The 13,517-nt window shown below is 36.4% G+C and overlaps 1 protein-coding gene across 1 annotated transcript; it reads right to left on the minus strand.

The window, feature by feature from the left end:
• Window positions 1-4,035: 4,035 nt before the first annotated feature.
• On the minus strand, window positions 4,036-5,001 carry LOC116894031 (olfactory receptor 52Z1-like). The gene has a single exon (XM_032895749.1). The coding sequence runs from the start codon at window positions 4,999-5,001 to the stop codon at window positions 4,036-4,038; it is 966 nt and encodes a 321-aa protein (XP_032751640.1).
• Window positions 5,002-13,517: the final 8,516 nt, after the last annotated feature.

The following is a 13,517-nucleotide window of genomic DNA, read 5'->3' on the forward strand; positions in this document are numbered from 1 at the left end:
AAAATTCTCACGAACCAAATCTAAGAACACATCAAATTATCATCCACCATGATCAAGTGGGCTTCATCCCAGGGATTTAGGGATGGTTCGATATACAGAAATTCATCAAGGTAATCCACAATATAAACTCAAAGAAAAACACCACACAATCGTGTTGTTAGATGCTGAAAAAGCATTTGACAAAATTCAACACCCCTTCATGATTAAAGTCTTGGAAAAAATCAGGATTCAAGGTCCATACTTAAACATAGTAAAAACAATATACAGCAAACCAGTAGTCAACATCAAACTAAATGGAGAGAAACTTGAAGCAATCCCACTAAAATCAGGGACTAGACAAAGCCGCCCACTCTCTCTCTGCCTACTGAATATAGTACTTGATGTCCTACTCAGAGATATCAGACAACAAAAGGAGGTCAAAGGGATATAAATTGGGAAGAAAGAAGTCAAAATACCCAGGATAGGAAAAACTATTCTCAACAATATAAGTACTTCTGGGATAATCACCATCTCTAACCTCAATTAGTATTACCGAGCAATAGTGATCAAAATTGTATGGTATCGATACAGAGACAGGTAGGTAGATCAATAGAATAGAATTGAAGACCCAGAAATGTACCCACACACCTATGGTCACCTGATCTTTGACAAAGAATCTAAAAATATCCAGTGGAAAAAGATAGCATTTTCAATAAATAGTGCTGGTTCAACTGGCGATCCGCATGTAGAAGAATGGAAATCCATCCATTCTTTTCACACAGCTCAAGTCCCAGTGGATCATGGTCCTCCATAGAAAATTAGATACACTCAAACAAATAGAAGAAAAAGTGAGGAAGAGCCACAAACACATGGGCACTTGGAAAATTTTCATGAACAGAATACCAATGGCTTATGCTCTAAGATCAAGAAATGACAAATGGGGCTTCATAATATTGCAAAGCTTCTGTAATGCAAAGGACACTGTCACTAGGACAAAATGGCAAACAAAAGATTGGGAGAAGATCTTTTCCAATACTAGATCTGATAGAGGGCTAATATGCAATATGTACAAAGAATGTACAAAGATAGACTCCAGAGAATCAAATAATCCTATTATTCAAAAATGAGGCACAGAGCCAAACAAAGAATTTAAAACTGAGGAATGGCTAAGAAGCACCTAAAGAATTGTTCAACATCCTTAGTCATCCAGGAAATGCAAATCAAAACAGCCCAGAGATTCCACCTCATGCCAGTTAAATGGGTAAGATAAAAACTCAGGTGGCCACAGATGCTGGTGAGGATGTGGAGTAAGAGGAATACTCCTCCATTGTTCGTGAGATTGCAAGCTGGTACAACACTTCTCGAAATCAGTATGGAGGTTCTTCAGAGAATTGGACGTTCCACTACCTGAGGATCCAGCTATACATCTCCTGGGCATATACCCAAAAGATGCTCCAACATATAACAGAGACACATGCTCCATTATGTTCATAACAGCCTTATTTATAATAGCCAGAAGCTGGAAAGAACCCAGATGTCCCTTCACCAGAGGCATGGATACAGAAAATGTACATTCACACAATGGAGTACTACTCAGCTATTAAAAACAATGACTTCATGAAATTTATTGGCAAATGGATTGAAATAGAAAATATCATCCTCAGTGAGGTAACCCAATCACAAACAAAACAAAACAAAACAAAAAACAAACAAACAAAAAAATCCCCGACAACACATCTCATGCACTCATTAGTCACAAAACTCGGATTAACCGAGATACAATCCACAGTCCACATGAAGCTCAAGAAAAAGGAGGACCAAAGTGTGGATGCTTCGGTCCTTCTTAGTAGGGGGAACAAAAATATTCATAGGAGAAAATACACAGACAAAGTTTCGAGCAAAGACTGAGGGGAAACATCATCCAGAGACTGCCCAACCTAGAGATCCAGCCCATACACATACAGCCTTCAAACCCAGATAATTTTGCTGAAGCCATGAAGTGCATGCTGACATGAGCCTGATAAAGTTGTCTCCTGAGAGACTCTGCCAGAGCATGACAAATACTCTCAGTCAACCATTGAACTGAGAATGGGATCCCCATTGGAAGAGTTAGAGAAAGGACTGGAGAAGCTGATGGTGTTTGGAACCCCATATGAACAACAATACCAAACAACGAGAGCTCCCAGGGACTAAACCACTATTCCAAAGACTATATACATGAAGAGATCCGTGGCTCCATCTGCATATGTACCAGAGGATATCCTTGTTGGGCACCAATGGGAGAAGCCCTTGGTCCTGCTAAGGCTGGAACCTCCCCTCCCCCAATGAAGGAGAATGTCAGGGAGGGGAAGAGGAAAGGAGTCGGTGGATGGGTAGGGGAACACCCTCATAAAAGAAGTGGGAGGGTCATGAGATCATGATTTATTGACAGGATAACTGGGTAAGGAGATAACATTATAAATGTAAACTTAAAAATTCAATTAAAAATATTTAAAACTTGATTTTGTATATAAGAAAGCAAGCAAATAAGAATCTTGGATGATTTATTAGGTGATACTTTGACTAGAATGATATTGCCTGAAAAAACCCAAGAATATCTATAGACTAGTAGAACAGGGTAATAATAACACTAGGTGTCCACTCTTAAAAGGAAAGACTTCATGGAGCTTAAAGTGCTAAATATAATTTTTTCACTAAATTCGTTCCTTAAAAATTCTTAATTAGTAATGAAATCTTATTTATTCTTCATATTTTATTAAAACCAAATAAACCTACTGTTTCAGATGGATATATGTATTCTTACATAAACCTAATTTTATTTATATTCTCTTGACTTTATGTAAAAAGTATTTTATTTCCTTGTGCACACGTTGTTGTGATTTATAAGTTTTATTATGCTATAACTTGGGTTGTATTGTAACAACTTAATCATGATCGTTTATGATAGTTTTAGTTCATGCTCATTTTCAATTCTGTGAACATGTACACAGAGGCTAGCGAATTTGCTAACAGAATCATACAAATCAATATGTGAGGCTCCACTGTATTCAAATGCTTAGAATTTTTAAATGTTCTCTAACATTCCACCATACTAACTCTTTGATAAATATACTGCTACCACTAATTGCATGTAATGCTGTGTGAGAATTTTGCAGTTTGCTGTGCCATCAAACAATGGCCAAGAGGAATAGCTGCTACTATTACATTTATTTTCAGGGAAAATTAGGGACTTTATTCCATTTCAGTTGTTGCAAGTAATATAAACAGTAATGTGGCTAAAATCTGTCTCTGGCAGTCTTTCTGCTATATTTACAGTGAAAAAAATTAACATTTGCATATTCCAGAATTTTCTTCTGAGAAAGAAGAAATAAAGTAAAAAATCTTTAGGATTACCAGATTCATTACTCATTGTTATTTGTTAAAATAATAACAATAAACAAAGTTATTATTTTCATCTTATACCTGGCACTAGAATTTTTATGTGGGATACTTTTGTCTATTTGCCTGTCTATCTATCCATCCATCTATCAATGCAAACTGAAGATGAATGTACAAGAATGAAATAAGACTACATACTCTTGACCCAAACTAAACATCTTAAACACAAAACTTTAACTTGTAACCCAAATGCTCTCTGACCGATTTATTGTGATAATGAAAAAAAAAAATAATGTTTTGGACACGCACTACTCTCCATTTCCCAGTTTTACAAAAAAAAAAAAAAAAAAAAAAAGAATACAGGGCAAAAAGTTATATAGGATTTGTTTTTGGTATATGAACAAGGTTATATAAATGTGTCAACATAAAATTGAAAGTTTTTAAAACATTTTGAATTACGTATGCTGTAACAAAAATGGAAAAAAAGTACATAAAGCAATGTGTCCTTGTTCTAAACAAAATAAGTGCTGACTATAATTCACTCCTTTTTTTTATTGCTCAAAATTGCTGTAATTGCCCTAAGAAATGAGGACTTGATTTAACATTTACATTGTAACTTCAAATACTCTTTGAATATGGAGAAAATATTAAGAGCAGAATTAAGCTGTTTGGTTTAGATCAACAAAATGACTTGCCCAAAGAAAAGACTTGGATAACCCTCTGCTGAATTTGTTTCGTCTTCACTCCATAAATGATGGGGTTGACACTGGGTGGGACTACCACATAGAGGTTGGCAAGGAGAATATGCACATGCAGCGGTATACGGTGACCCCCAAAACGATGAGCAAAGAAAGAGAAGAATGCTGGTGTATAGAACAGAAGAATAACACAAACATGGGAACCACAAGTACCTAGAGCCTTGAGCCGGGCATCTCGAGAAGGAATTCTAAATACAGAACAAAGGATAAGGGCATATGAGACAATGATCAGCACAACATCTAGGCATGTGGAAAACAGAGCCACTATCACACCATAGTAAATATTGACCTTGATGCTGTCACAGGCCAACCTGGCAATGCCCATGTGTTCACAATATGAGTGACGAATGATGTTCTTCCCACAATAGGTGAGCCTATAAACAAGGAAGATCAGGGGGAAGCAGATGAAGAAGCTTCTAATCACAGATGCAATGCCCATTTTGATGATGACAGATGGGGTTAGAATGGTGGTGTATCTTAGTGGATAGCAGATGGCCACATAACGGTCAAATGCCATAGCCAGCAGTATGGCAGACTCTGCCACAAAGATGAAGTGGAGGAAAAACATCTGAGACACACAGCTAGCGAAGGAAATGCCTCCAGCTTGGAACCAGAAGATTGCTAACATTTTTGGTGTTGTGACTGTAGACAGAAAGATATCAGCCAGTGCCAACATGGACAGGAAAAGGTACATGGGTTCATGAAGGCTGCGTTCAGTAATGATCAGGAATAATAGCAGGGCATTGCCTGCAATGGCCACTATGTACATTGAACAGATGGGGATGGAGATCCATATGTGTGACTCTTCCAGTCCTGGGATCCCAATCATGGTATACCAGATGTCTCTGACATTGGTGTAATTTAAAATGGTTGAATGTGTTGTCATGTTTATTTTGCCTACTAGTTCTGGACCTGCCAAAGCAGAACAACACAAAAACAAAAAAGAGAAGATAAATTATGATTACTTTATTAGATTAAATGTGAATACTAACAGTTGGCTTAGATTAAGACTAGACTCTTCATTACTACATGTCTTATATGTATTACTTTTGCTTCAGACATCAGAGGCTCTGGCAGTTCTGATGTTCAAACACAGTTCTCTTCTTCGAGGTCTAGAGCTCTAGTGGTTAGAAACGAACTGTTTTTGAGGAACGATAACTCTTAAATCAGTTTTAACCAATACCTACAGACTATTTTAGTATAAAACTTATAGTTAAAAAGAGCCCTTTTCCTTACTTGAGTAATTTATTTGACAAATCATGGATATAAAAACTTAGGTATTTCATGTTTTGAAGAATCCTATATCAGTTTTGTGTTTTGATATTGGATCTATTTTTGTTTACTTGTTTGTTTGCTTGCTTGACATTAGTGCAGTTACCACTTTTTCTGCTAAACAAGACATCTGACATTTTGTCTTCTCTGGACCATATTGTAATCTACAGAGTTCATGCTTGAGAACTGTGAAGCAAGTTACAACAAAATCACACATAGAACTATGGTAATGTTTTATGTAAAATTACAACTGTGATTGGACCACATTCACTGCTGCATTTGGCTACTGGAGCTTGTGAACCATGGTTTAGTCACACCGCGACCACCACTGAGTTAATGCACTTTTATGCCACACCATTAGAATCAGCACACATAATCTTTATCTTTTATATAAAGGAGTTCTCTCCCTCGCTCTATCCTCACCTATTTGATTTCTGTTCACGCATATGGCATACGTCTTCTAGTTTCTGTTTATAGTTCAGGTTTCCTCTTTTCTTTATTAATTTTATGAAGAAATTTCAATGATACGTGGGGAAAATACTATAGAAAATGGAAAAATTAATAAATTATAAACAAATCAAAGAAACAAGATAAAAATCTTCAATTCACTTTAGTATAGTATTATGTTAAACATAATCAGATGAATATCATAAATGCACTCAATTAAATTTCTTTCCTTTCAGAGGACTCAAAGCATGGACCAACAACCATATCTCAAAACAGGCCAGGATAGGAATTTTTGGAGAAACTCATCGTGTATATTCCATGTTGAAAAAGAAATAAAGATTTATGAAATTATTATCATTAAATCTGTTTATCAGAGACACATTTAACTCACAAATGAAAGCCTGTCCTTGGGAAGAGCAAGAAAATACAATAAAAGTTCAGATAAGGAAGATATAACTGCACATATTTCAAACCATCTAGCCCATTGAGGGCTAACCAAAATTAGACATGTGAGTGGACACTTAGATTGTAACCATTGAACTTCACATAGCAGAATTTATGGCATTTGGAGTAAATATTGATGCTAAAAATGATTTATTAAACATGGAAGAAAGAATATATACAAGCATGCATACACACACTTATATGTTCATATTCATATACAATGTGCATATACAAATACTGTTTTATTATTTTAAAGTAAAATTTTAAAGGGATGATGTGATTATTTTTGTTCTTTTCCAGTTACATAATGATGTATTACATAACAACAGAATTTACATTTTAATTCATCAATTCAACCTTAGATTCAATGATAGCCATGAGTATATTTTCAGCATATAGCATAAGAAATTTTTGTTGGGGAAAATATTGTCCCAGTAAAATGGATGATACAGTACTACCATTGCCTCCCATTAGGAAAAAGTGGTGACTCAAGAAGGCAAACATAAGCAGAACAATGACATAGCCATCAAAACTGTGTTTGGTTAGCTGTGCATTATAAAACAATAAATGCATAAAACAGATTTCTGTACAGAGATTAATATCTGATAAACAAATCTCATAAATTATTTGATATAATTTGGTAAAAATGTAGTGATGCCATTGATCAACATAGAGTAAATCAAGCATTAAAGGAGTATGTTGTAAAATTAGTTGTACTTTTTAAAGAATTATTTGGCTTCTTGCGTGTTTGTTGGTAAACAAAAGCATCTTTGCACTCTATAAGCTGTCACCATCATGAGAATATTACTAATTATACTTTTCCGGTGATATGCGTTGGTTAGTTGCTCATGTGAATCGTTCTTTAATAGATATTGATGTAGTTCACATCATCTGTAAAACATCTATTACATCCTGAAGAATAGTAAAAGACAGTTCGGTAAGAGCTTTGGTTCCAGACTCTGACTCCAGACTCTTGTCTACACTGTAATTCTAGCCCCCAAATACTTATCTGTGTGTATGAGGGATTGAAGAGGTCGGTGACCATGGTTCACCACTAGGTTGCTGTGTTTATGAAATGAGGGAATCAGAACAAAGCCTCTCACAGTTACTCAACAAGTAACCATTCATATAACTGATGCATACATATCAGGTATGATTCTATAAGTGATGCACACATTATAACAAACATGATTCTAAAACTGATGCATGCATCATAGCAGATATGAGATAAAGAAAGAAGCCAACCCTTGAGCCAGATTTTATCCTAGCATGTTTTGTCGGGAGCAAAATCACTTGGATTTTGAGTGTTTAGGAAACACCCCGGGACGTAATGACTCTGTCTTAAACAAAGACTATAAAGTACTAGGATTAGAGGAAGTATAAACAGGAAACATGCAGTCAGCTGGCTTTTAAAAACTTGACAAGGCAATGTGTATGTATGTATGTATTAAGAATGCATATATAGCTATCCCTTTTTCTTATCAAAATATATTTCTATATAGCATATCTTGATTATGTTTTCCCTTCCCTCTACTCCTCCCTGTTCCTCTCCATCTCCCTCCCTCCCAATCTGGACTCATCCATTTTATGTATCGTTAGAAAACAAACAACCTTCTTAGGAAATAACAAAGTATAATATTACATAATACAACATAAAAGTACTTGTCCTTTAAGTTGCATTTCTGTCTTTAAATAATAGACAAATATTTTGCATTTCTAGAAAAATATGTAAATCAATCTGAAAGTTTATCCAATGTGCATAGGGCACTAGACAGTCAACTGAACATCTCTGAGTTCTCCCTTCAGTTCTTCGCAGTCACCATGATCTTGGCTGAATTACTGCCATATTCTAACCTTTATGCCTGCTACAGCTGAAGTAAAAACGTCTCATGTTATTATTCTATTTGAAACAAAGTATAAAATCCAACAACCGATATGGAGTTCAAAGACCAAAAGGGCCAGGGTCAGGTTTTTGGTCCTATTATAATTCATTCTTTAGATTTCAAAAAATTATTGAAATGTAACAGAACAGATTGTATGGGTACTTTTAATGTGTTTCAGGTGCATAATCTAGGTAAGAACAGTGACAGCTCTCAACTGTCCAGACTGTTCTATCCACAGGGTGCATTTGAATAATTTGCCTTGTATATATTGTTAAATTAAGTATTCGAAGGCCTTCCCAATCAATTTTGTGCCATGATTTTGTAGCTTAAAGCTCATGAAATATATTTTAGACATCATGCTAATGTAAATATCATTACTTGTATGATTTATGTACAACACATTATAAATGTAAGATATGACAGGCTAAGCAGCTTGCTTAGTTCACATAACCAGTATCCAACAAGGCATGAGCTCAGCTCACCTTTTTCTAACTAAGCCCTCATTTGCCACTCACAAAGCAACAGTCTGTAAACTGGCTTTACACCTGGCCTTTGATGCAATTTTATTCTTATCTTCTTACAGAGTTCAATAGCTCTGCCTTGCAACATTGTTATTGTTGTTGTTGTTATTGTTTTTGTATTATTATTATTATTATTATTATTAATTTATTTATTCAGTGTGATGTGCCAAGTTTTGTGTTGAGAACAAAACATGAAATAAAAACCATAGGTCATCACTAGAATTTATTGAAATATTAAGGGTTAGTGGAAGTCTGGACATTGCAAAGAGATAAAGATGGTGAATATGTGATGGTGTAAAATCACTGTGCTTGGTGACTGCTCAGGGGATAGCCACTCAATCAGAAAGGAAGTCACTGGAAATCAACAAACTTTGATAAACCTTCTTTTGAAAGTGAGGATAGGCCTGAATTGTTTTTTAACACTAGGTGAAATGCATAAAAATACTAAGGTCCCTGTACAGCTTGCTGTTTATAGATTTGTTAGAATTGTCTCATTTTTTGCTCATATTAAAGTTATTTTTCTCTTCATTTCTATCCACATCACTCTTATGCTCTTGACTTCTGAGCATCTCATATTTCACCTTTCTCGCTCTGTTCAAAAATTTACCCAATGTGAAAAATGTGAAAGAGAGTACATATAGTACCAAATCGAGCATCTCAGGAACTAAACAGACCAGAAAATAAAACTTACCATGAGATCCTCCAGTGCACTAAGCTCTTCTGTTTCGAGAATCAGATGTCCTCACTCCGGGAAGGCTTTATAAGTTAATGTGCTCTTTCATTTCTGGTTTGAATGATGCGAGGCGCATTCTTGTTGCTCTTAGCACAGTGAAGACTCTGAGGTAGAATCTGAAACCAAATCATAGATTATTCTTCATTTGTAGAAAACCTAACTTGTGATTGACTACCTTGGGGCTTATTACTTTGGAAAAAAAGTGATTCCCATTCTGGAGACATTTCTGTCATGGTGATTACCTTTCAAAATATATAATCTACTTATCATTGAGCTCTTCTAGGACCGAAACAGTAATAATACCCTTCTATTTCAGGTGTTCCATTAGAAATATTTGGAGCATATTTCATGAGTGTAACACCTTATTCCATCTTCAACCTCAAAATAGCTAAAGACACTGCCTGGACAAGTGCCATACCTGGCACAGAAATGGCTGGAAAATTGTCACTGTCCCTTTCCTAGGAAGCAGAACCATCTATCTTGCTCTTAGAGGACGCCCTCTGCAGACAGAACTTGAATTCCCTTATTTCTAATGACAGATGTTACCGCCTCTCTCTGCGTTTGCAGACTCCCTGGCGGTCAGCAAGATGGATGGTTTCTCATTAATTATGTCCTACTGCTCATTCAAATGCTGTATAATCCCGAGAGGCCTAAGACTCAGGAGAGTTGAGGAATCCCAGAAAATGCCTGGGGACTTCTGAAGCCCAGGTCCTTAGGTAAGAAAACCAAAACCAAAACATACAACCTAGTGATCAATTAAATAGTCAAACTTCCAGGAAGATACTCTATCTGAGACAATTCTGATAGTTTAGCCATACCCTATTACTGCCAATAAACGTTTTTAAATATATGGATACTGTAAGGTGGTCCTTTAAGTTTCATCCTTTTGCTTCCCCTTCATGTTGATCTTCCCTCTTTCCTCTTTCCATCTCCCAAGCCCTGGAATCCTAAAAGTCCTGCCTCTGTCTGCCTATTCACTGACCATTGGCAACTTCATTTCCCAGTCAGAGCCAACATGGGGCACGCTTCCTTTAGCCTAAGTGCAAGACACCACAAACAGGTTTATTTGTTTTTTGTTTGGTTGGTTTTTTTGGTTTTGTTTTTTGGACAATACAATTAGCATGAGAACACAAGCCACTACAGGACTCTGCTTGCACCTAAAATAAAATTTGTAGATTGTCAACTGGGTATTTTGCCTGATGGCACAAAAATATTTGGTATTAAAATCAACTTCACATTTTCAGAAACATATTCAATGATATAACTTCTGATTAATAGGTGTTCTCAAATGCGTATTTCAGATTTCTACAAATTTTTGATAACACATACCTTGAAAATTAACAAATTGATATTTAGCTTATATTCACATTTCTGTACCTTGGAGACATTGTTACAAGTGCACAGAAACTGACAGTATCTTCCTGTGAATGAAACCCTGTGCTTTCAATTAACACAAATTCCATACATTTGGTTTTGTCTCTAAACTTCAACAGCAATGCTTTTGCTTCAGTCTTCTGAGGCCTCTCATTGTAACCCAAAAGGTTAAGCCCAGAAGAGGCTTTGGACAGTGATGGCTACATCTTGTGTTTCAGGGTTGGATTTACTGGTCATCTTTAATGACAACATCAACAGAAACTTAAAGACTTTACTGTTTTCTTAGTTGTTTGGGGATGACTGTTTCATAATTCTATTATAGTTGTGTTAGTTAAAAGATAAATGAAACTACCTTTCCTATATCTTTTGGGCAAGTATAAAAATTTACACCCATTCAATACGCTTTGTTTATTAATTTTTTTTATTTTTTATTAATTTTTAAATTAAAAATAGATCCTTCTCTCATAAAATGTATCCCAACCACAGTTTCCCCTCCCTCCATTTCTCCTAGCTCCCCCCTCATCTTCTCTTTTCCCCAAATCTACTCCCCTCCTTTTCAACACCTCGAGAAAAGAGAAGGCCCACAAGAGGTTACAACTAAATAGGACAAAACAAAATACAGTGAGAGAAAGCAAAAACCCTCATGTCAGGGCTGGACAAGGCAACCCAGGTGGAGGAAAAGAGCCCCAAGAGCAGACAAAAGAGTCAGAGATACATCTGCTCCCACTCTGAGGAGTCTCACAAAAACACAAAACTAACAGCCATAACATACATGCAGGAGATGTGTTGCTCAAGGCCCATGTAGGCCCTATGCTTAGTGCTTCAGTCTTTTTGACCCCATGTGAGCCAAGTTTAGTTGATGCAGTGGACCACGTTCTGGTGTTCTCCACTCCCTCTGACTTCTACAATCTTTCTTTTCCCTCCTTTCACAGGGTTCCCCAATCTCCAGGGGGAGGAACTTGATAGAGACCTCCAATTTAGACTCCTGTTTGGCATACGGCCTTGGGTCTCAGCACTGGGTCCCATCTACTGCCAAAGGAAGCCTCTCTGATGATGACCGGACAAGGCACTGAAGTTTGAGTATAACAGAATATGCTTTTCCTGCTTTGCTGGTTCTACCCAAGGTCTCTGAGCTAACCAGTCTCAAGTTCTCGGCCATTCAGGCCATTTCAAGAAGGTGCTTCTTCTGGTACCCTAGGCCTCAAGTTAAACCAGCCATGGTTGGCTACTCTTACAAGTTCTGCAGCATCACCATTGCTCCAGCACAACTTACTCCCACAAAATCTGCGTTGCATTTTTATAGCCTCCTACATTCATGATTTATTGTTAGGTTGGAAGTAAATACATACAACTTTGAGAAAAGAATAAAAATTATAAGATTATATATTTATCAATAATTTAGAGCTAGTAGCATTGATATACAAATATACATTGGTGAAATTGATAACCAACAATTTTAAAGGAAGAAAAAAGAGAAAAGAATACATTAATGAGACCATTGGTTCAGTCTGTATAGACATTTACCTATCATAAATCTATAGCATCTTGATTTGTGGAAGAATGATATGAATGATTATAGCAATTTCTCAGATAGAAAGTAAAAAAAATACATTTAAAGATGGTTCACTTAAAAATTATTCAAAGTAAGTTTAGACACCAGAACTCGTATCATTTATATCACCTGTAAGGGAAAGCTTGTGGCCATTGGCAATAGACAGTTGTGATACTAGGTTTGATGATTTAGTGTATGACAAATTATAAAGAGTCTGAGATATTGAGAAGAATTAGAAAGGCTTCAGTTCAAAGTCATGTGTTTTTCGTCATCTCATGTGTGGCATGCTGGAGGCATTCTCTCATGGGATATTTTGATAGCCTCCCTCTGGTACCTGCCATCTGTTTCTCCATGTATTGTAGTAAATAACTCTCATGCTAAGCAGCTTCCGCTAGTAGCGGCTTTGAGCATCTCTTTAAGAATCCACCCATTCTCCACCTGTGCCCAGGTGGGTAAACTGGAAAGGGGAAGTAAGAGTTGTGCTTCTGAACTTGTTTGCCCATCTAAGAGTTTAGGTTTTAAGGTGAGGTAATCGCATGGTGTGTTCAACAGAACAGCACAAGCAAGACCGTCTGTTCAGGAGTTTCCTAACTGAAATTTTGCTCCAGTTTAGAATGAAACTTGGAGTTCTTGGTGAAAGACAGGAAAGAGAGCTTGCCAGAGACTAAAAGAGAGACATCTAATAGAAAAGAAAAACATTGCAGGAGTTAAGAGTTCACACAATGGGAAAGTCAGGGAAGAGAAATAGCAGAATAAGTTCTCTTGAAGGAAGACTGGAGAGGTAGACATTATAAGAGGCTTTGAGGCGGGCTAGAAGCAAGTCCCAGCAGTTGGAAGGAGTGAAGTGACTTCTGAATCTTCAAGTAGAAAATGTTTTGGCTAGCATGAAAAATCTACCATAAAGTAACATGGACGTCAAGGCACATGTAACTGCAGATTGAGTAAGTTGTAAGTTCTAAAATGCTACCTTTCAGATAACAATCACCTTTTCCTTTAATTTAATTTCTGGAACTTACTCTTTGGTTTTAAATGCCCAATGTATGAGTCCCCAAAACTTTTTACACACTAGAATTTAAAATGGATTTTATGTTACTGGTGAATTTTATGTCTCTTCCAAATGCTAATATACATGTGGTACAGTAAGAATGTATAAACTTTCAATTTATTTTTTTGGGC

This window comes from Rattus rattus, chromosome 2 (assembly GCF_011064425.1).
Source record: "Rattus rattus isolate New Zealand chromosome 2, Rrattus_CSIRO_v1, whole genome shotgun sequence".
NCBI lineage: Eukaryota > Metazoa > Chordata > Mammalia > Rodentia > Muridae > Rattus > Rattus rattus.